At 38.1% G+C, this 22,331-nt stretch overlaps 1 protein-coding gene across 4 annotated transcripts; it reads left to right on the top strand.

The window, feature by feature from the left end:
* The first annotated feature begins 8,548 nt into the window (after positions 1-8,548).
* Positions 8,549-21,974, top strand: LOC311077443 (uncharacterized protein). 4 transcript variants are annotated; one of them, XM_084105941.1, is made up of 3 exons: positions 8,549-8,576; positions 10,039-10,261; positions 17,792-21,974. In XM_084105941.1, the coding sequence occupies exons 2-3, from the start codon at positions 10,204-10,206 to the stop codon at positions 18,937-18,939; spliced, it is 1,206 nt and encodes a 401-aa protein (XP_083962067.1). In that variant the 5' UTR covers positions 8,549-8,576; positions 10,039-10,203; the 3' UTR covers positions 18,940-21,974. The 4 variants fall into 4 exon arrangements, 3 of the variants coding, with proteins under 3 accessions (XP_083962067.1, XP_083962066.1, XP_083962068.1); XR_014604891.1 differs by lacking the exon at positions 8,549-8,576 and having other exon boundaries at positions 9,790-10,261; positions 17,792-19,225; positions 21,294-21,974; XM_084105940.1 differs by lacking the exon at positions 8,549-8,576 and having other exon boundaries at positions 9,790-10,261.
* Positions 21,975-22,331: the final 357 nt, after the last annotated feature.

The following is a 22,331-nucleotide window of genomic DNA, read 5'->3' as shown; positions in this document are numbered from 1 at the left end:
ACATTGGGACAGTACTTCTTGAATTTTCCTGGCATGACGGACTTCACCTTCTCCCTACTGACCCAAAGAGGAAGCGTTCCCAGAATGAAGAAGAGGTAATTGGCCCAGGTGATGGTCACACGGCTCACAGTGGTTACACTTATCTGGAACATGTCAGCAATTTCCTGCTCCTTCATGCCAACAGCTACTCGCATACAGTAAATAAGAAACTCATCAATTAATGGCATGCTGCGAGGAGGACTGGGACTGATGTTCTCAATGGTACCTTCACTTATCCTCTGTGCTTTACTCCAGTAGACCAGTTGAGAGGCAGATGGTGCAATGGACTTCCAGAAGATCTTAAACACGCGCTCAGATGGAAATTTGGTGTAAAATCTCATCTGGTCATCTGACGCACAATACCGGCTGAAGAGGTCCGAGGGTGGTAAGGCTTTCTTCAGCTTGGCTTCCAAGTCTTGGATGTAATCCGCCATCTCATCTAGCGTACCTGTGGTGATTGAGAATTAATAAATTAATTCAGTCCTTCATTCAATTTAGTGGAATTATAAAGCCCTGTGGATAACAGTATTTTTTTTACTATATATATATTTATAATTATTATATAATAAGTATATAATATTATAAAAAATATTGTTATTTGTTATATTTTATAATATATAAATAATAATAATAATAATATAAATTATAATATTCTTATTTATAAAAAATGTATAATCTTATTTATAATGAACAATTAGCCCTATTTACATAAGTGTCAGATTACGTAGTCATAAAGAATCAGCATTACATCTTGCATCAATCAGCATGATATCTTGTTTGTCCGGACTACAGTTCAAAACAGTTTAAACATCGCGCAATGTGCACATTTCTGTAAATTTAGGACAGTCCATAAGCCACTGTAATGTCTTACCTGCGGGCGGCGGCGTCGCATAATCATGGTCCAGTTTCAAAACTTTCTTTGACATTTCATTTATCGCCACTCCTGCAGACCTTGACGGCTGCCGTTTTTGGCACCTCTCATACCAAATGGGGGGAACTCGTTCCAAGGAAAAAGGCTAGGGACAGCATCTGGTTGCAAGCGATGAACAGTGATCCCTAAAATGTAGTCGTCTTTAGTGAAGTGTCTGCTGCAGACGTAAGTGCTCCCCTTTTTTATGGTGAAGTTTGGTCCTTCATCCCGCCGGATAGCCTGAATCCATTTCCGTCTAACTTCACCATCGACAGGGAATGAATGGAAAGACAGATATGGCTGTTTTTGAGAATAACAAGAACAGCCCGGTACGCTACAATAGCTCTTGCTAGTCGCTTGCGCCATTTGTTTATGTTGCCTTGACTGCGGAGGAAGTAGATTACCACGACGATTGCGTATTTCCGGTCGCAAATACGGAAGTTGTGATAAAGGTCTATCTTCAGGCGAACTTCAGGCGTGTCGTGTGCATGTGATAATAGGCTTGTTTGAGATGCGCCTTGCCTCGCCTGAAATGTAGTCGAGAGTAGGAGCGGCTGCAGTGAGAGGAGGAGTGAAAAAAGCGCAGGCAAGACGCAAGTTCTCTCTTCTCGCAGTGGATCTGACACCTGTGAGATCAAAGCTGGATATCGCGGGGTGCACGGTGTTGCTAATAAACTGGATGAAATTAAAGTTCTGTTGCTGTTATATGAAAATAAATATGATGAACAAGACACCCAAAGTAGCCTACTTGTTATTTAATTCCATTCCAAATACATGTTTATCAATCTTTTTTTTTCTTTAATAGCCTACAGACATATGTGGGTTTTTCTATTTTTATTTTTTTTATAAAAAAATTACATTGCATAACCCATAGAGATCGTACTGTCAGATAGTTTGGGAATATTCACACATAACGTATACACATAAAACATCAGAGTTTTAAAATCAAACATTTTAAAAGAGAACAATCTGCGCGAGGGAGAGAGGGGATCTGTGGCGCGTGCACGACCTGACAGTCAGATCTCACACCCACCTGCGCTGATTGGACCTGATGAAGCGGGAGCGCTGGATTTTTGCAAAACAAATAACACGCTCCAGGTGGAGTTAGAAGCTTGTTTTTTTTTTATTAATCCACTTTATTTATGTTGTTCTGTCGGATTATAGTGTCCATTACACTGAATATGATCAAAAAAATGTTGCCGACAGCAGCTTTAAGTGACTCCAGTCCAGTTACTATGTGAATATTTATACAAATGAGTCAATATTAAATCAAATCACAAGAATTGAATTGAAATCATGAAATTTGTGTCAAGCAATAATAAAAAAAAACGAAATTGTACCATGTAAATAATTGTGTATATTGTATAGTATTTCCATAATTCTAACTCCAAGCAAAACTCAAAAGTTGGCAGCTATGCATCAACGGACATATTCAGCACATGTTTCAAAGGTTGCTAAATACAAACATTAAATCAGTTCATGTAATCACCTAACATGCATAATTTCATTGCCTCAAAACCTTAAAGCCATATAGGTTTAGGAAGGATGGTTGGAAAACAAGCATGTGGAGAAGTAGAAACTGTGAGCCATGCACTAATGGACTGTTAATGTCATTTATTAGAAAGAAATCTCATGTACTCAGAGCTGTCGGAAGCTGGAATTTCAAGCTATTTATAATCATTAATGTACTAATAGTCAACAAAACTTTTTTGCACTTTTTAATTCTTCAAATGAACTGAGGAGGGCAGCAATAGACCATTGTAGAGAATAGTCTGCCGCAAATATCAGAAGAAGAAGTTGAGGCGGGGATTTAGAAACAGTGCAGCATATTCTTTTTGAAAGTACTGCATATGAAAGAGAGAGACAACAGCTAATTCAAGAATTACGATGGATGGAAGTTGATACAATTTCAATAAAAGTATTGTTAGAAAATGGGTCAAGACAATCAAGAATTCATGAATTATTATTTAAATATCTAAATAAAACAGGAATAATAAATAGAATATAATTTTTTTTTCTTCCAAAGCCAAGTATACTCCACACTCCAGATCAGTAGGTGGCGGGAATGCACCATTTATGTTGGTCTGCCAGTCCGCCATTAAACACCAGAAGAAGAAGAAGAAGAAGTACTGCTAGTTGAGGAGAGCAGTTCACGGCGGCCCCGGCATGCGGTTCGGACGTCACTACACGGGGACAGAGCTTGCTTTGGAAAAACTTCCTTTGACTGACTTTGCACTGAAAGTGGGAGAACATTTTTAAAAATAGCGGGAATTTAACAGATGATCTTGGAAGAGAAGCATGCTTATCAACTGGAGGTTGGAAAAGCGGAAAAATAATAAGAATGGGAAAGTCAAATGAAAAGAAGAAAGCGGTGGCGGGTAAGCACAGCTGTGTTGTGAATGGACCAGAATGGGGAGATGGTGATATAGTGGATAGTGATGGTAGTATGGAAACAAGTCAAGGAAGCGGAAGAATGAGGGAGAAAATAGAAAATCATTTTGAAGAGATTAGAGCAAAGAAAACCAGACGTAATCGAAGCTGTGAAAGAGGAGTGGAGGAGAATGATCAAGATTTGAAATTTAAAATGATATTGAGATTTGGTGAAGAGAAGGGAATATCATCAATGAGTCCTGTGAAGTTGACAACAATTTTGCGAAATCAGATTGGAGATATACATATGGCGAAGGTTTTGAGAGATGGAAATCTACTGATTGTTTGTAGAAATGAAGAGCAGAGGGAGAGGGCTGGAAGAATTAAGGAAATAGGACAATTTAAAGTAATAAACATAAGTCGTGTGGAAAGGGAAAGTAAATGGAGTAAAGGAGTGATTTGGGGAGTTCCGGCAGGAGTCTCAATGGATGAAATTAAATCAAACTTAAAAGGAGGAATTCTGAAAGATGCTCGAAGGATACAAATAAGCCGAGAAGGGGTGAGAAAAGACAGTGAGTATGTGGTACTTGATTTTGAAGATGAATTCCTACCTAAAAAAGTGACGTTAGGGTTTTTGAGCTATAATGTTAGAGAATACACTCCAAAGCCAATGAGGTGCTACAACTGCCAAAGATTTGGACATACAGCCAAGGTTTGTAAAGGCAGAAGGAGATGTGCTAGGTGTGGAGAAGATCATGAATATGGACAATGTAATCATGAACAGCCTAAATGTTGTAACTGTGGGGGGAATCACAGTGTAGCTTATGGGGGGTGTGAAGTGATGAAAAAGGAAAGGGAAATACAACAGGTAAGAATTCAGAACAAGATTACATACGCAGAAGCTGTGAAGATGGTGAATCCAAGAGAAGGAGGAAATGAAAGAAACAGAGTGGAGAATCAAATCTCAAAAGAAACAGAAGAGGTAAATAAAGAAAAGGTATTTGTGGACTTAAAGAAACTAGTTATTTTCATTGCAGGTGTAGTTAATGCCACAATGGAGATTAAATCTAAAACAGAAAGAATACAAATAATTGTGAAAGCTGCAGTTCATCATCTAAATTCCTTCGGTTCCTTGCCACTGTTGCCTTTGGCTTGCTCAGTTGGGGATATTTTGGGGATATTTAATTTTATTCTATCAATCAATAAATTCCACTAGAAACAAACTTTGTTGTATTATTTTATTTTAATACTGTGAAGCTGCTTTGATACAATCTGTATTGTAAAAAGCGCTATACAAATATACTTGATTTGATTTGATTTGATTTAAATATCAGTGGATTGACATGGGAGGAAGTAAGAAATGATCTCAGTGTCCAAGCAAGTCAGGAGCAACCATGGGTTGGATAATACTAATAATGATCCTTTTGATGCAATGGAATGCTAGAAGTTTGGTGGCCAATGGACAAGAATTTAAAAAATATATAGAAGAGCTAGCTAGTAAACCCAGTGTTATTTGTATTCAGGAGACATGGTTGAGACCAAATTTAGATTTTAGACTAGGTGGATATGATTGTGTTAGGTGTGATAGGAGGGAAGGAGTAGGGGGTGGATGTGTAACATTTGTTAGAGAAGGTATTGGTTTTAGAGAAATTGGAATAGGAAATGAGCATGAATACATAGTCATAGATATATTGACGAAGGAAGGAGAGCTAATAATTATTAATTATTATAATCCGTGTAAGAAATTAGATCTGAATGGGTTAATACAAATTGAAGGAATGGATGGAAATAAAAGAGTGATTTGTGGGGATTTTAATGCGCATAGTACATTATGGGGAGGAACAAAAATAGATGTAAATGGTGTGGTAATCGAACAACTGTTAGAGGAAAAGGAATTGGTTTGTTTAAATGATGGGAAAAGGACCAGACTGGATGTACACACAGGAAATATGTCAGTATTGGATTTAACTTTGGTGTCAAGTAATTTAGCAGGGATATGTGAATGGGATGTAAATTATGAAACAACAGTAGGAAGTGATCATTATCCAGTTTTTTGTGGAATACTACTACAGGAAAATAGACAACAAGTGAAAAGAATAGGGAAGTGGATATTTGGTTGTGCTAAATGGGAAAAGTTTCGTTTTATTTGTGAGAGGGAAATAGAGAAAATAGATTTAAATGAAGATATTGATGAGATTAGAACAAAATTGGAAACCATATTGATTGAAGCGGCTAATGAGTCAATTCCTAAAAGTAATGGACAAATTAAGAGGAAGGTGGTCCCTTGGTGGACAGATGAATGTAGTGCAGTAGTTAAAGAAAGAAATAGAGCTTTAAGAATTTTAAGAAGAACTCATAATTTTCAGAATTTAATTAAATGTAAGCAAATGCAGGCAAAGGTAAGGAAGATTATACGAAATGCAAAAAGACAAAGTTGGCAGAGGTTTTGTAATAAAATAGGTAGATCAACACCCGTAGGAGAGGTATGGGACATGATTAAAAGCATGAGAGGAATCAGGAGAGAATGGAAATACCCTGTTATGAAGGTGGGGGAAAAGGCAGCAGTATCGGATGAAGAGAAGGCAGAAATGATAGCAAAGGCACTTGTTGAAGTCCATAGCTCAAATAATCTAACTGAGGAGGGAAAGAGAGGAAGGGAATTAACAAAATCGGTTTATTCTGGAAGGATTGAGAGGAAAGAAGCTAATAGTACCAGGGATGCGCTGTTCACTATGGAAGAAATGAAGAGGGCAATAGCAAGAGCTGGAATAACATCTCCTGGAAAGGATGAAGTCTGCTACATAATGTTACAACATTTGGGTGTTTTGGCATCTATAAAATTGTTAGGCTTTTATAATGAAGTTTGGGTAAAAGGAAGGTTGCCTGCTGGATGGAAAGAGTCAGTGATTATTCCGATTAGGAAACCTGGAAAGGACCCATCAAATCCAAAGAATTATAGGCCAATAGCTTTGACCTCACATATTGGAAAGATAATGGAAAGAATGATTACAGAGAGAATAGCATTTTATTTGGAAAGTAGAGGAATGATATCACCTCATCAGAGTGGTTTCAGGAGAGGAAGAGGAACTATGGATCCAATTATATGTTTGGAAACAGATGTCAGGAAAGCTCAGGTTAATAAGGAATCAGTGATAGCAGTTTTCTTTGATGTCGAAAAGGCATACGACATGGTTTGGAAAGAGGGGTTGATGATTAAACTTGATATGATAGGAATAACAGGTAGAATTTATAATTGGATTAAAGGTTTTTTATTTAATAGATTTATTCAAGTTAGAATTGGGAAAGTTTTATCTGGAAGATATATGGTTGAAAATGGCACACCTCAGGGCAGCATCATAAGTCCAATACTCTTTTCAATAATGATAAATGATGTATTTTCTCAAGTTCATGGAGACATGGGGCGTTCATTGTTTGCTGATGACGGGGCGTTGTGGAAACGGGGAAGGAATATAAATCATATCAAGGGAAAAATACAAGAGGCAATTGAAGTAGTAGAAAAATGGTCATATGCATGGGGATTTAGGTTTTCAGTAGATAAAACAAAATCAATAATGTTCACTAGGAAAAGAGGTATTGATATAGAAATAAAGATGTATGGACAATCTATTGAACAAGTTAAAGTTTTTAAGTTTCTGGGTGTGTGGTTTGATGCAAAATTAACATGGAATGAGCATATTGAAAGGATTGACACTAAGTGTAAAAAGATTTTAAATGTGATGAGATGTTTAAGAGGATCAGAATGGGGAGCGAGTAGAGTTGCAATGAAAAGTGTTTATATAGCACTGATAAGGTCAGTGTTAGATTATGGAAGTTTTGTTTATGACTCGACAGCAAAAACTTTGTTGAAGAAGTTGGATGTGTTACAGGCTCAAGCTTTGAGACTTTGTTGTGGTGCTTTTAAAACGACTCCTGTCTCTGCTCTTCAGGTAGAAATGGGTGAAATGCCATTACAAATCAGACGAAAGCAGTTAATGATGAACTACTGGGTAAATCTTCAGGGGCATTCAGAAGACCGTCATCCAACAGTAAAGGTACTCTTTCCATGTTGGGAAAAGGAAATATCTAAACGGAAGTGTTTTGCATGGAATAGTGACAAAGAAGTTAAAGAAATGATTTTAAGTCAGAAAACATATATTCCAACAGTACCATTATCAATAACTCCACCTTGGTTGTTTCCTCCAGTGCTCATAGATTTTGATATGCTAGAGGTAATGAAAGAATCTGGAAACATTGTGGCTGTTGTTGAAGATAGACTACAAACTGTATATCAAGCATTTGTCCCAGTATATACGGATGGATCTAAAGATCCTAATACAGGTAGAACAGGTTTTGCTTTTAGTATTCCATCCTTTAACATTTCTGTTAATAGGAGAACATCAGATCATTTATCAGTATATACAGTAGAGATGATGGCAATAGCAACGGCACTACAGTGGATAGAAGAGACTCAAATCAAAAAGGTTATACTTTGTACAGATTCATGTTCGGCATTGGAGTCATTGAAGTCATTCACTTCTCACAGTCGACAGGATATAGTAAATGAGATATATGAACATCTGTATAGATTTAAGAATATGAACATTATGATAATATTTATGTGGATACCGGCTCATAGAGGGATAAAACATAATGAAAAGGTTGATAGTTTAGAAAAACAGGCTTTGGAAATTGAGGAGGTCATGAATATCTCACTTAGTAAAGATGAAGCAAAAGCAGTAATTAAAGTATATACTAAGAAAGAATGGCAACATAGTTGGGATACAATAAATACAGGACGTCATCTTTATGAAATACAAAGAGAAGTAGGAGTAGGGAGGATAACTAAAAGAAGTACCAAAGAGGAAAATATTTTAACAAGATTAAGGGTTGGACATACTATGCTGAATAAAACATTAAACATAATAAATAAACATCCAACAGGATTATGTGAGTATTGTGGACTAGAGGAATCAGTAGAACATGTTATGTTTGTCAGAAGTATAATAATGAGCGAGAAATCATGGAAAATGAACTTAGAAAGAAGGGAATGGATGATTTAAAGCTTAAAAATATAATAACTTATGGTTTAGAGAGTTTATTTCTTTATCTCAAAAGAACAGAGCTGATTAAGAGAATTTAGGTGTTTTTTTTTTTTTTTTACATTCTGGTTCACACTCCAATACAGGAGTAGGTGGCGATAATGCACCTTAACGTTGGTGCTACCCGCCAGAAAATCGAAGAAGAAGAGCAGTTCACGGTATTTCTCACATTTACACAACCATCACACACATTTTATACAGTTTGATTAAGCGACAGACTCATTTCTGTATTGTTTTCATCGATCACAGCGATACTTGTGCGTCTTTTCTGGCGTCTTCCTACTGAAATAAACATTTAGTGCAGCAGCAGCGAGCATGAGGAGAATATGTTGAGTTCATTCAGACCTGAGCGATTTTGTGTTCGTTTGTGTGATTATCTCGATGTTTGGTGTGAGAACTGTTACTGAATGTCAAGTCAAAAGTTAAAGTTTGAGGTCTGTGAGGGGAATTGATGCTGCCGTTTTATTTTATCTTTAACAAATTAAATGTGTTAGCCTACTCCATATTGTTAATATACTGGAACATATGTCTAAATACTTCACATTGAGCTTAATTTGGATTATAATTTTTAGGATCATTGTCGGTTTTGATCTAATAACATTAGTGCAAGAAATGTACTACAAAATCAAAATATATATTTAGATATTGACATGATGCTGCTGTACTTATTTAGATGAGGTGGTTAAATAAGATGAATGCCATTAGTGTTTTTTTATATTTTGTTTATGTTTTATCTTTATCATGTTGTGAGAACCAACAGTATTGTCTTTCAATAGAGCAGTTTTACAGGCTTTTATCATGTATCCTGACTCAAATAATGTGTTTCTAACAGCAAACACTCAGAATAAAGTGAGATGATCAGCTGATGATCCTGAATAGCTTGTTGAATGAGTGTTGATAGTCTGAGGCTCATCAATATTAACAGATCTGCTGAAAACACTCTTTATTTCATGACAATAGTTCCTGTTTTCACCTCATTTATTATGCTGATGTCTTCAGATCTCCTGTGAATTGACACTTAAAGCTCATTTCATTGGTGTCAGCAGACTAGCCTATTTGTTGCTCACAAAGATACATTTGAAGAGTTCAGATGCAAAGGCTGTAAGTGCCATTTGAAATTTTCTTCTAGAATGATCATTTTTATATTTATATTAAGATAAATTTTATATATATATATTTTTTTTTTTATATATATATATTGTCTATATATATATATATATTTTTTTAAGTTCAGTAATTTAACTTAAATGACAATTAATAGGTAATTTCCATTGCCATTTAAGTGAAATTACTGCATTTAAATATACAAGCTTGATAAAGATGATCATTCTAGATCTTGCATCTGAACCCTTCATTTATTTTTGTGTCCATGCTTTCAACTGTTTTTTTTTCTGACCTTTGTCAATATTTGGAAGACAATATGATGTTTTATGTACTTTTTTTTTTTTTAGTTCTAGAGATATTGTAATGGAAAAAGCACGAGTGTTCTGGTTAGCCATGGCAAAAGTTATAAATTCATGAATGCATGAGTTACTTTACTTCAGACAGACATAAAGGCTTAGATGTGATATTTAGTATAAAAACATATTCAGGAACTGATATTATTTTTTATTTTGTCAGATCAGCTCCTCCCACAGTAATTACATCACCAGTGAAGCTCCTCCCACTGTAATTCTCCAATAAATGCTGTATATTCCCATCAGCTACAAGTGAAGACGAGCATCAGAGCATCAGGAAGAGCTGAAATCTGCAAAGACTGAGTTTATTAAAGAGGACAGTGAGAACATGAGTGATCCAGAACCCTGCAGAATGAAACACACTGAAGATCCTGAAGAACAAAGAGGTTGGTGTTTATTCTTCATTCATTCATGATGCTGAAGAACATTCATGTTAGAAACATTCAAGCACTTCATCACATTTAAATAAACAGTTCAACTGTGAAATGGGTACAAATGTTGTTTATCAACAACAAATGGTGAGTAAAGGGAGGTTTGAGAAACGTGAGCAAAACCAGATTTGTAAGGAACGTTGTATTAATGTTGTATTGTATGTCATAAATAACAGAAGTTCCCATTCGAATGGAAGGAACGCATCCTCTAGTGCAGTGGTTCTCAAAGTGGGGTCCGCGAAATAATTTATAACAGCCTACCGTTTTCTCCAGACTATGAGTCGTGTTTTCTTTATCATTTGAAAAAATGCTAGGCTATTTATTCTGACTTGGTGACTTATATAATGCATTTAACGTCAAATAATAAAAAAGTAGACACTTAAAGGTTTCTATAGATAGATAATATATCTATAATTCTTAAGTCTGTGCGTCATGTACTGTAGTCTATTCGCTGTGTTCTGGTTGATTTTGGGACACGTGCGCCAGAAAGGAGACAGAGACGGCAGAACCCGCATCCTGTTGTTTTCTTTATTTTTAAAAGGCATGACATTTTGTAGTCATTTTTAATGTATACACACATAAAAAATAGACACTTTACCGTTTTGTAAGATGTACTCTTATTTGTATGGCCATAAATAAGATTATTCATTTGTTTCCAGTGGTGCCTCCAGAAATTTTTCATAGGGGTGGCCAGATGGGGCCACTTAAAATCTTGGGGTGGCACACCAAAACTATAAACCATAATTTCAGAATTTTAGTCTACTGTTGTAGTAAACCGGCCTGTAGAAAACTATCAGAAAGACTTAAGGAAACTCCTACTGATATACTTTGGTTTATTGTGTTATATATAATGTTACTAATGATATAATGTGCAAAGACTAATAACAGTTCAGTTAACATTTTGAGTTGCACTACAATTCTGTTTTATTTTGCAATTACATTTGGCATAAGATGTACATTTATTGCAAACAAAACAGTTACTGGGGAAAAGCAGATACTGGCAGATACAAATATATTATATTTATATATTAATGTCAAGAATTCAGAAGTATATATTTTTATATAGCCTACACTACAAAGAAATAACATACAATTAAATTATGCTTATTTTAAATGTATTGAGCAGGCTAGGTACAGTGAGGAAAATAAGTATTTGAACACCCTGCTATTTTGCAAGTTCTCCCACTTAGAAATCATGGAGGGGTCTGAAATTGTCATCGTAGGTGCATGTCCACTGTGAGAGACATAATCTAAAAAAAAAAATCCAGAAATCACAATGTATGATTTTTTAACTATTTATTTGTATGATACAGCTGCAAATAAGTATTTGAACACCTGAGAAAATCAATGTTAATATTTGGTACAGTAGCCTTTGTTTGCAATTACAGAGGTCAAACGTTTCCTGTAGTTTTTCACCAGGTTTGCACACACTGCAGGAGGGATTTTGGCCCACTCCTCCACACAGATCTTCTCTTGATCAGTCAGGTTTCTGGGCTGTCACTGAGAAACACAGAGTTTGAGCTCCCTCCAAAGATTCTCTATTGGGTTTAGGTCTGGAGACTGGCTAGGCCACGCCAGAACCTTGATATGCTTCTTACAGAGCCACTCCTTGGTTATCCTGGCTGTGTGCTTCGGGTCATTGTCATGTTGGAAGACCCAGCCTCGACCCATCTTCAATGCTCTAACTGAGGACAATCATGGTTCAAACCATGACGTCTTAGTGTATTACCAACAGTAACCTTGGAAACGGTGGTCCCAGCTCTTTTCAGGTCATTGACCGTGTAGTTCTGGGCTGATTTCTCACCTTTCTTAGGATCATTGAGACCACACGAGGTGAGATCTTGCATGGAGCCCCAGTCCGAGGGAGATTGACAGTCATGTTTAGCTTCTTCCATTTTCTAATGATTGCTCCAACAGTGGACCTTTTTTCACCAAGCTGCTTGGCAATTTCCCCGTAGCCCTTTCCAGCCTTGTGGAGGTGTACAATTTTGTCTCTAGTGTCTTTGGACAGCTCTTTGGTCTTGGCCATATTAGTAGTTGGATTCTTACTGATTGTATGGGGTGGACAGGTGTCTTTATGCAGCTAACAACCTCAAACAGGTGCATCTAATTTAGGATAATAAATGGAGTGGAGGTGGACATTTTAAAGGCAGACTAACAGGTCTTTGAGGGTCAGAATTCTAGCTTATAGACAGGTGTTCAAATACTTATTTGCAGCTGTATCATACAAATAAATAGTTAAAAAAATCATATATTGTGATTTCTGGATTTTTTTTCTTAGATTATGTCTCTCACAGTGGACATGCACCTACGATGACAATTTCAGACCCCTCCATGATTTCCAAGTGGGAGAACTTGCAAAACAGCAGGGTGTTCAAATACTTATTTTCCTCACTGTATAAAAAATTTAGTCTTTTAATAATCTTTCAGTGCGCAAAACCATGATAATATGAAACGCTTAAAAACAGAGCGCACAAAGCGCATCGCGGGTGCAAAATGATGTGCTCAAAGCAACGTGGAGTCACAGCGCATTTAAAAGTTCACGGCACAAAGCGAAGAAATGTAGAGCGCACAAATCCTAGTGTATATGTCATAACTCATGAAGCGGAAGCAAATATGCAAGTACTCTTTTATTGAGGGTCAGTAGACACAAGGCAAAATACACGGGTGGGCTGGTGGCGCAGGGACTTGATGGTCAGCGTGATGGTGAAGACAGGTGACGGTGAATCCAGTGAAGTGAACATCCAATGCGACGAACACCACGAGAACACCGAACAGGAACACGATCAGGAACAGGAACAGGACTGGAAAGGCACACAACGATACACACTGAAGACACCAAAACAACGATCTGACAAAGAAAGGAGAGTGCGATGAGTCTATATAGATGAAATGAATTGGCAGCAGCTGGTGAGGGGAATGAGATCAGGTGGAGCGCTGATCAGCTGAAATGAGCAGCCACGCCCACTCACACACACCCACACACACAGAACAACAAATACACGAGACACGAAGAAAACAGTGAATTCATGAACCGTGACAGTATACCTGTCTAACAGTGTATTGATAATTTGTTTCACAGTTTTAAATTCCAGTTATTGTGCGTTTGATGCCGACTTATAGTCCTTGTGATGTGTGTGATCTAACAAGCACACGGTAGCAACAAACTCAAAAAAATAAAGCCATTTTATGCAAATCCACAGCCTTTTATCAACAGATAATGCATTATAATGTGAATGTATAATATTGGAGAGAGTTTCACCATGCATCCAGCCGGAAGAGGTGCGCGCGCTGTTTGAATACTGAATGGAGAATGATTGACAGCCGCAGAGGAGGGAAAACGAGTTTCCGTATACTTTAATGATGTAAATAGACTTATGTCCCTCACATTGAGCTATGGAATGACTTCAGATGACTTTGTCACCCGAACTGACGTGAAAAAAGCGGGAGGCGCCGAAAATCGCGCTGTTTGCATCCCTACTTGTCAAAACGTGTCATAGACACATCAAAAAGCTGCTGTTACAGTATACCGTAACCATTTGGCACTTAAAAAGCACGTCACGACACATAATTCCCCGTCTTCTTTTACTAAAGAATATTTTGACTTATTTACTTACTGGTAGTCTTCTTCGTCTTCTTTCTTAACTTCTTTTGAAATTGTTGACCGGCGCGCAACAGCGGCATGGACGGAGGGGCGGGGGAGTACTGGCTACTGTGTGCGATCGAAGGTGTAGAGCGGTTTGCCTGCCTGGCTGTGCATTAGGGATGAAATGCATAACTGATGCTACTAAAATTTATACTGGCCAGTGGGGTGGCCAGGAGTCGGCCAGGGGTCACCCCTGGCCAACCCCTGGTGGCGCCATTGTTTGTTTCCACTGCTGAGGAGTGTTCGCTCGTCACAATATGTCAGTTTTAGCACCGCTAATTTTGACATCGCAGCCTGTTCATTATCAAAATATATATATGCCGCGATGCCGGCTCAAGATTGTGATGTCTGTCAGGCATCGCGATGGACGAAGGCATCGTCTATCGGCCCAACCCTACTTGTCATTCAGTTTGACTACATTTGTCAGTTTATTGCGTGTAAAATATGAAATATCATAAGAGTCCCATGAACACGAGGTGTCAAAAGTTTTCACATCCATTACTAAAGTGAAGTATAGATAATAGTAGGGCTGTAATCAACCAAAGAAAATCTTGGTCGACTGAAGTCCTGAAATTTTCAACTAAAAATCGACTAAACATTACGGTAGGAAAAAAAAACAAACGTTAAATTAATTACCTGCACACTGTGCGCAGTACTTGGTAGCCTTGTTGTCCACCTAAATGAATTATAAATAAACATAAAAAACTAGTAGGCTAATTGCAGTATATTAAATCGTTTTTGACCTAATTATTTTGCACTGAAATGAGTCTGACACACGAGTCTGTCGGCTCTGACAGCGTTGCATCACGTGCAGCTGCGCAATATCAGAGCCTATGATTTACGAAAATAGTACTATGTTGTCAGCTAGTGATATCATCACAAGAACTTTTGAGGAATATGCAACTTAATTTAGACAATTAGCAATTAGTGCTTTCCACCTGATGAAAATGAATGCGGCAAAACTGCTAAAATGAACGCGGCAAAACTGATGAAATGAATGCGGCAAAAAATCGACCAATCAGAATTTTGGTCAAGCCAGAACTTATCAACCAAATCATCGACTGGGAGATTACAGCCCTAGATAATAGGGTTTAAAAAGACTTCTGTAGAAGTTGAAGTATCGACTCAAGCTTTTTACTCAAGTAAAAGTACTGGTTTCAAACCTAATTAAAGTATAAAAGTAAAAGTAATGTAATGAAGGACAAAAGCCTAGGCTGCGGCACATGGGCCTATAGTGCACTACCCCACCTCAAAAAACAAACAAACAAAAAAAAAAAACCTCTTTTTCCCTACAAGTCATAATGACTATGTTATATTAAAATGTTAATGTTGAAAATTTGGGGATGCACTAGGCTACTTGTTTCAGCCGCATATATGCCCATTGAAAATTAACACATTTTAGTACAATGCAAATACATTACAGAACCATATACACTCACCTAAAGGATTATTAGGAACACCATACTAATACTGTGTTTGACCCCCTTTCGCCTTCAGAACTGCCTTAATTCTATGTGGCATTGATTCAACAAGGTGCTGAAAGCATTCTTTAGAAATGATGGCCCATATTGATAGGATAGCATCTTGCAGTTGATGGAGATTTGTGGGATGCACATCCAGGGCATGAAGCTCTCGTTCCACCACATCCCAAAGATGCTCTATTGGGTTGAGATCTGGTGACTGTGGGGGCCATTTTAGTACAGTGAACTCATTGTCATGTTCAAGAAATCAATTTGAAATGATTCGAGCTTTGTGACATGGTGCATTATCCTGCTGGAAGTAGTCATCAGAGGATGGGTACATGGTGGTCATAAAGGGATGGACATGGTCAGAAACAATGCTCAGGTAGGCCGTGGCATTTAAACGATGCCCATTTAGCACTAAGGGGCCTAAAGTGTGCCAAGAAAACATCCCCCACACCATTACACCATTACACCACCACCACCAGCCTGCACAGTGGTAACAAGGCATGATGGATCCATGTTCTCATTCTGTTTACGCCAAATTCTGACTCTACCATCTGAATGTCTCAACAGAAATCAAGACTCATCAGACCAGGCAACATTTTTCCAGTCTTCAACTGTCCAATTTTGGTGAGCTCGTGCAAATTGTAGCCTCTTTTTCCTATTTGTAGTGGAGATGAGTGGTACCCGGTGGGGTCTTCTGCTGTTGTTGCCCATCCGCCTCAAGGTTGTGCGTGTTGTGGCTTCACAAATGCTTTGCTGCATACTTCGGTTGTAACGAGTGGTTATTTCAGTCAAAGTTGCTCTTCTATCACTTTGAATCAGTCGGCCCATTCTCCTCTGACCTCTAGCATCAACAAGGCATTTTCGCCCACAGGACTGCTGCATGATGTTTTTCCCTTTTCACACCATTCTTTGTAAACCCTAGAAATGGTTGTGCGTGAAAATCCCAGTAACTGAGCAGGTTGTGAAATACTCAGACCGGCCCTTCTGGCACCAACAACCATGCCACGCTCAAAATTGCTTAAATCACCTTTCTTTCCCATTCTGACATTCAGTTTGGAGTTCAGGAGATTGTCTTGACCAGGACCACACCCCTAAATGCATTGAAGCAACTGCCATGTGATTGGTTGATTAGATAATTGTATTAATGAGAAATTGAACAGGTGTTCCTAATAATCCTTTAGGTGAGTGTATGTGTACTACTGAGCATTAAAGGGGTAATGCCATTTTTGTACAAGCTAATATGATTCTTTAGGGTCTAAATTAAAAGTTTGTAATATACTTTAATTAAAAATTCTCATTAGTATTGTAAGAAAACACAAATTTTACCTGGTCAAAAACAGCTCTGTTTTCAGCACTCCGTTTAAGTGCATGTGTCTTTAAATGATAATGAGCTCTGCTCACCCCGCCCCTCTGTTCTGTGTGGACACCGTTTGAAATAATTTAACACAATAACCATAACGCGTTGTTCATTATAAACGTGGGATTATGAATTATATTGAGAACGTCGTACATAGAAAACATGCCGTAATGTACCCTGAGTGTAAAAATAGCTGCATTCATCGTGAAGCGTGCAAGCGATTTGCAAAGATTAATATAAATATCAATATAAATCTTAATAAAATGTTACACTCACTTCAGTTCTTCTGGAGGTGCAGCAGGAACACGAAGTTGGTACCGATCCTTTTTTCAGGAACAGCTTTTAGCAAAACCAGCTTTATACTGACCCTCGTTTGTAAAGCAGTCTGGTGAAATGATTCGCGCAAACATGACAGCATTGACGTTGATCGTGGGGAATATTCCCTTCGAAAACAAACTCAACCACTGCCTCTTCAGCTGTACGGATTTAGGAACATCAGCATGAATGCTGTGTTCCTTATTACACCTAAGAACAGAACACCACACACTTTTTTTTTAGATAAATTCAACATACAAATAATAATACATCTAAATGTAAAAATACCAATCTACTCCACCTGACTGCAATGAGTTGGTCTTCTTTTAATTTAACTGATGCGTCAATCTTGGCCACGGGTCTTCACCTGATACAAATGCAGGGGTACTACATTCACATGCGTATAAATGAAAGTCAATGGAAGAAAAAGTCTAGTTTGACCAGCCTTTAATATATTAAGAAGTTTAGTCAAATAAATCAAATGGCAAAAGTTGGTGCCATAATTATGGCAGTATTCTCTATTATTTAATGTTAATATTACATTAGGTAACTGTGGTGTTGTTCAAATAAAATTTTAGTTCTTACTACAGAAACATGGGATATGTGCCTATAATGTTCTGGAATATGTTATGTATAATATGTAATAATATCTGGAAATGTTCTATAATGCCCCCCCCCCCCCCCCCTTTTCATTTCAGACCTGATGGAAGTGAAGGAGGAGAATGAAGAACTGAGTGAAGTGAAGGAGGAGAGTGAAGAACTGAGTGAAGTGAAGGAGGAGCGTGAAGAACTGAGAGAAGTGAAGGAGGAGAGAGAAGAACTGAGTGAAGTGAAGGAGGAGCGTGAAGAACTGAGAGAAGTGAAGGAGGAGAGTGAAGAAATGAGTGAAGTGGAGGAGGAGAGAGAAGAACTGAGAGAAGTGAAGGAGGAACATAATGTCAAACTTGGAGAAAAACCTTTGAGTCGCTCAAAGAATAAAAAGACATTTTTAAAGAAAAGAAGAGCCAAGAAATCTACAACGTGCACTCAGTGTGGAAAGAGTTACACAACCAAACAAAGTCTAGAGATTCACATGAGAGTTCATACCGGAGAGAAGCCGTTCACATGTGATCAGTGCGGGAAGAGCTTTGCATACAAACAAAATCTTGAGATTCACATGAGAGTTCATACCGGAGAGAAGCCGTTCACATGTGATCAGTGCAGGAAGAGCTTTGCATACAAACAAAGTCTTCAGCTTCACATGATTAATCACACTGGAGAGAAGCCACATCATGCATGCCATCATTGTGAGAAGAGTTTCTTGCGATCATTTCTACTTAAGAAACACATGAGAGTTCATACTGGAGAGAAGCCGTTCACATGTGATCAGTGTGGGAAGAGGTTTCCATACAGAGAATGTCTTAATGTTCACATGAGGAGACACACTGGAGAGAAGCCGTTCACTTGTAATTGCTGTGAAAAGAGATTCTCAAGCAAACAACAACTAGAGGTTCACATGAGAGTTCGTACTGGAGAGAAACCGTTCACATGCACTCAGTGTGGGAAGAGTTTCACATACAGAGAAAATATTAAAGTTCACATGAGGATCCACACTGGAGAAAGACCGTTCACATGTGATCAGTGCGGGAAGAGTTTCACACAATTGGCACATCTTAAACGGCACAAGAATATCCACACCGGAGAGAAGCTGTTCACATGTGATCAGTGCGGGAAAACGTTTATGTGGGCATCAGACCTGAAGACACACCTGACAGTTCACACGAAGGAGAAGCCGCATTCATGTTCTGTGTGTGGAAAGAGTTTTTCACAGCTGCGAACTTTACATAGACATGAGAAAATTCACTAGTGGCACTAGTGAAACCAGCATTAAAGATTAAAATTACTTTAAAGGGGTGGTAAAACACATTTTTTCGAAGGCTTGATTGTGTTTGTGCGGTGTGATGTGATTCGCTAACCGCAGAGTGCACGTTGTTCAGTAACGTCACGCCCCCTTACCGTTAGTTTGGGCTTCAGTAAACAACGGCGTCAATATTGCCATACCAGTTTGAGCCCGAATCAGACCCAGAGAATGTTAGTGGAGAGGATCGAGCAGAACCTGTTCAAGAACGGCTGTTAAAGGACGTTTCAGAAAGGTATGTTTTTTTTAAAGGAGAACTCCGGTCAATTTTAAAGGGATAGTTCAGGATTTTAGACATGAATCTCTATAGCTTCCCCATAAGCAGTGTGGTGCATTGACCATGACTTACCCCCGACAGCGTCCTGTGAGCCGAGCTCCGGTCCAGTTTTGGTCAAGATGAAATTAGTCCGGCAAGATTGCTGGGGTCACGGCAATAAAGCTTTTTTCTTCTCAAATCAATATGTGTTCAAAAGAGTGATATATTTGCGTCACTAAAACGTTGTCTATGGAGAGGTCAGACCTCGTAATGGCTTGGCACTATTTTCTCCCCTGTCATATCACTGCGCGCTGCCGCTACCTACAGCCAGCTGCGAGCTGCGCAGGCGCACACCACTTTTTCAGTTGTTCGGCAGTGTTTACAGCAGTGTTTACGTGCTCAGAACAGCTACACGAACGAGCTAACATAGCTACTCACCAAGAGCGATCAGTTTGTTGATATCCTTTTGGCTGTGTGTCGAAGTCAATGTTGTCATCGTCGCTGCTGTAGTCAGACATGTTATCGTTCTCTTTACGAGCTGTAAACAAAGTGACACGTGCGCGGCTCCCAGCTGTCTGTAGGTAGCGGCAGCGCGCAGTGATATGACGGGGAAGAAAATAGTGCCAAGCCATTACGAGGTCTGACCTCTCCATAGACAGCTAGCCAAATCAAACACAAACCATGTTTAGCATGCCTGTAGATAAACAATACATAAAAGCTATAATCAAAGAATAATTTATAGTGATCACATAAACGACAACAACCACGAACATTCTAAGTTTGCTCCGCTGGTGATATAAAACAGAAGTTTGTATGTTTTTGTCAGATAAGTATGAATTAGCATTTAACAAACTGGTTTGTGGAGCCAAACAGCGTTTTCCTTCGTTTACTTCCTCGCTACAACGTACAATTAACAATAAGAACTATTACAGGAAAACACATAAATGAAAAAATCATACTTACAGGTTGTGGCTCGTAAACAACAGCTTCTGTTTTTAAAAGTTGGAACTGATCGATCTTTCAGGACAAGCCGTTGTGCGAATCCTACATTGAACTCGCATAGATTAAGGAAGCTTTCCTCCGGAAAATGTGCAGCACAGAGAGCAACATTTGGATTATAATTATAAGGGACCGGGTTAAAAATAAATTGTAACCGTCCTTAAGAAAACTGAACGAAGTGGACCTGCAATCTGGGTGAAAATAACAGCGGCAACGACACTCCACTACCACAACAACTCTTCTCCAAAGCAACATAAAATGGCCTCGCCCCTTTATGTATTGGGTTTATGTAAATATTGGGCTTAGTGATGTCAGCAAGCCCACAGGAATGTCGTGTAGTCCCTATCAGCCGTTTCTGTAGTTCTTAGAAATTGATTTCTTTAAATGCAAATATCTCCCTTTACTTTAAACTTTGAACGTTGTAACTTTGCAGATGTTGTTTATGCTCAAACAGCAACATTACACACTAACTAAAGTTAGAAAAGTAAAATTGTGTTTTACCACCCCTTTAAATGAAACATTAGCATTTCTGCTACTTCTTCTATTTCTGCATTTCTGGACACTTTGAACTGAAGCGATTAATCCATGATTAGTCAATTGTGTAAAATAGTCCATTGAAAGTTTTTTCTTGCATTTACAAGACAATTACATTTATTGCTTTGGCAGAAATTTTTACAACAGCTTTTCCTTCAGTCCAACACATATTTGTTTGATGCTGGTTGTGAAAGGGCCGTTTGCCAACAAGTTGTTTCTCATTTTTGCATAGTTTAGAGGCCAATCAGCTTGTGTCGTGTAGGAAACGATGTGATTTCTTACAGATCACGTCAAGCCTGCGTCATCTAGAGTTTCATGACCAAAATAGTGACTTATAACACAAATCATCTTCATGACATTAAAATAGATCATAATCGTGCACAGCAGTTGTTGACCAGATTTAATGAGATTAAAATGACTATTGAACTCATCAGTGATCTTGACTTTCAGCTTCACTTTTCATTTCACGTTTGTCTCTCAATTGAAATCTCACTTGATTTTATGTTTCTTTTAGACCTGATGGACGTGAACAAGAAAGGAAAAACAGAAGCTAAAAATGCAGTCTGTAAACCTAAATCTGTAAATCATCTCTTAAGCGTCACATGAGAGTTCACACTGGGAAGAAGCGGCTCAGGCTTTCGCTCTGAAATCACATTCTTCTCATTCTGAAGAAAGAGCATTTAACTGTGATCAGTGCGGTAAACAGTTTCATTGGGCGTCAGTCCTGAAGAAACACCTGAAGATTCACACAAAGGAGAAGATTCATTAGTAATATCACAGCAGAAAAGACACGGCGGTGTGTGTTTCAGTGCTGGAAGTCCTTTACTACAGAAGATGAACTGAAAGAGTGCCAGAAAATTCACACTGGAAAATATAACATCTCAAGGCAAAGTTCAGGAGCTGAAGAAGAGGCCATAAAACTTTTAGAGAGACATGAATCTGAAATGAATTTTTCTTCTTTGTTTTTCATCAGAACATCTAGTTTCTCTTCCACTTCTACTCTTCCATGGAAATGCAAGATATATTTTCATGTATCTTTGAAACTGGACTCTTTTCTTCTCTTCTTCTCTTAAGATTCTTTGGCTCTTATAAGTCAGTAAAGAGAAAGATCTGTCTCATTCTCCTTCACTTTTACTTTGTTTTTGTATTTGCTTCATATGATGATTGATTAAACTCTTAACGCTTTTTATTAACATCTCATTGTTATTGTCCTTTATTTTCTGCTGATTCTACTTGAATCAGCAATCAGTTCATTATTTTAGTAATTTACTTTTGATCTCTCCATGTTTAATTTTCTGAATACAGCTTTTAAATGCCTAATAAATTATATTTCACTGCACACATGACTGACACTGAATGAGACTGCTGTCTGTCTACATTATTAACAGTTTCACCCTTGATATCCAGTACCATATATACATTTAAAAGAGTGTTCTAGTCAGTTTGAAGTTTCATTCACACCATGAGGCTTCATGAAGTCAGAGCAATTACTATGAACTAGAGGGCTGCATTGGGTTTGGGCTCCCGCGGGACCCGACGCAAATCTCGCGGG

This window comes from Abramis brama (genome assembly GCF_963993115.1).
Source record: "Abramis brama genome assembly, chromosome: 1".
NCBI lineage: Eukaryota > Metazoa > Chordata > Actinopteri > Cypriniformes > Leuciscidae > Abramis > Abramis brama.
The sequence above is the reverse complement of the archived record's forward strand: the minus strand, read 5'-3'. Positions and strand labels throughout refer to the sequence as shown.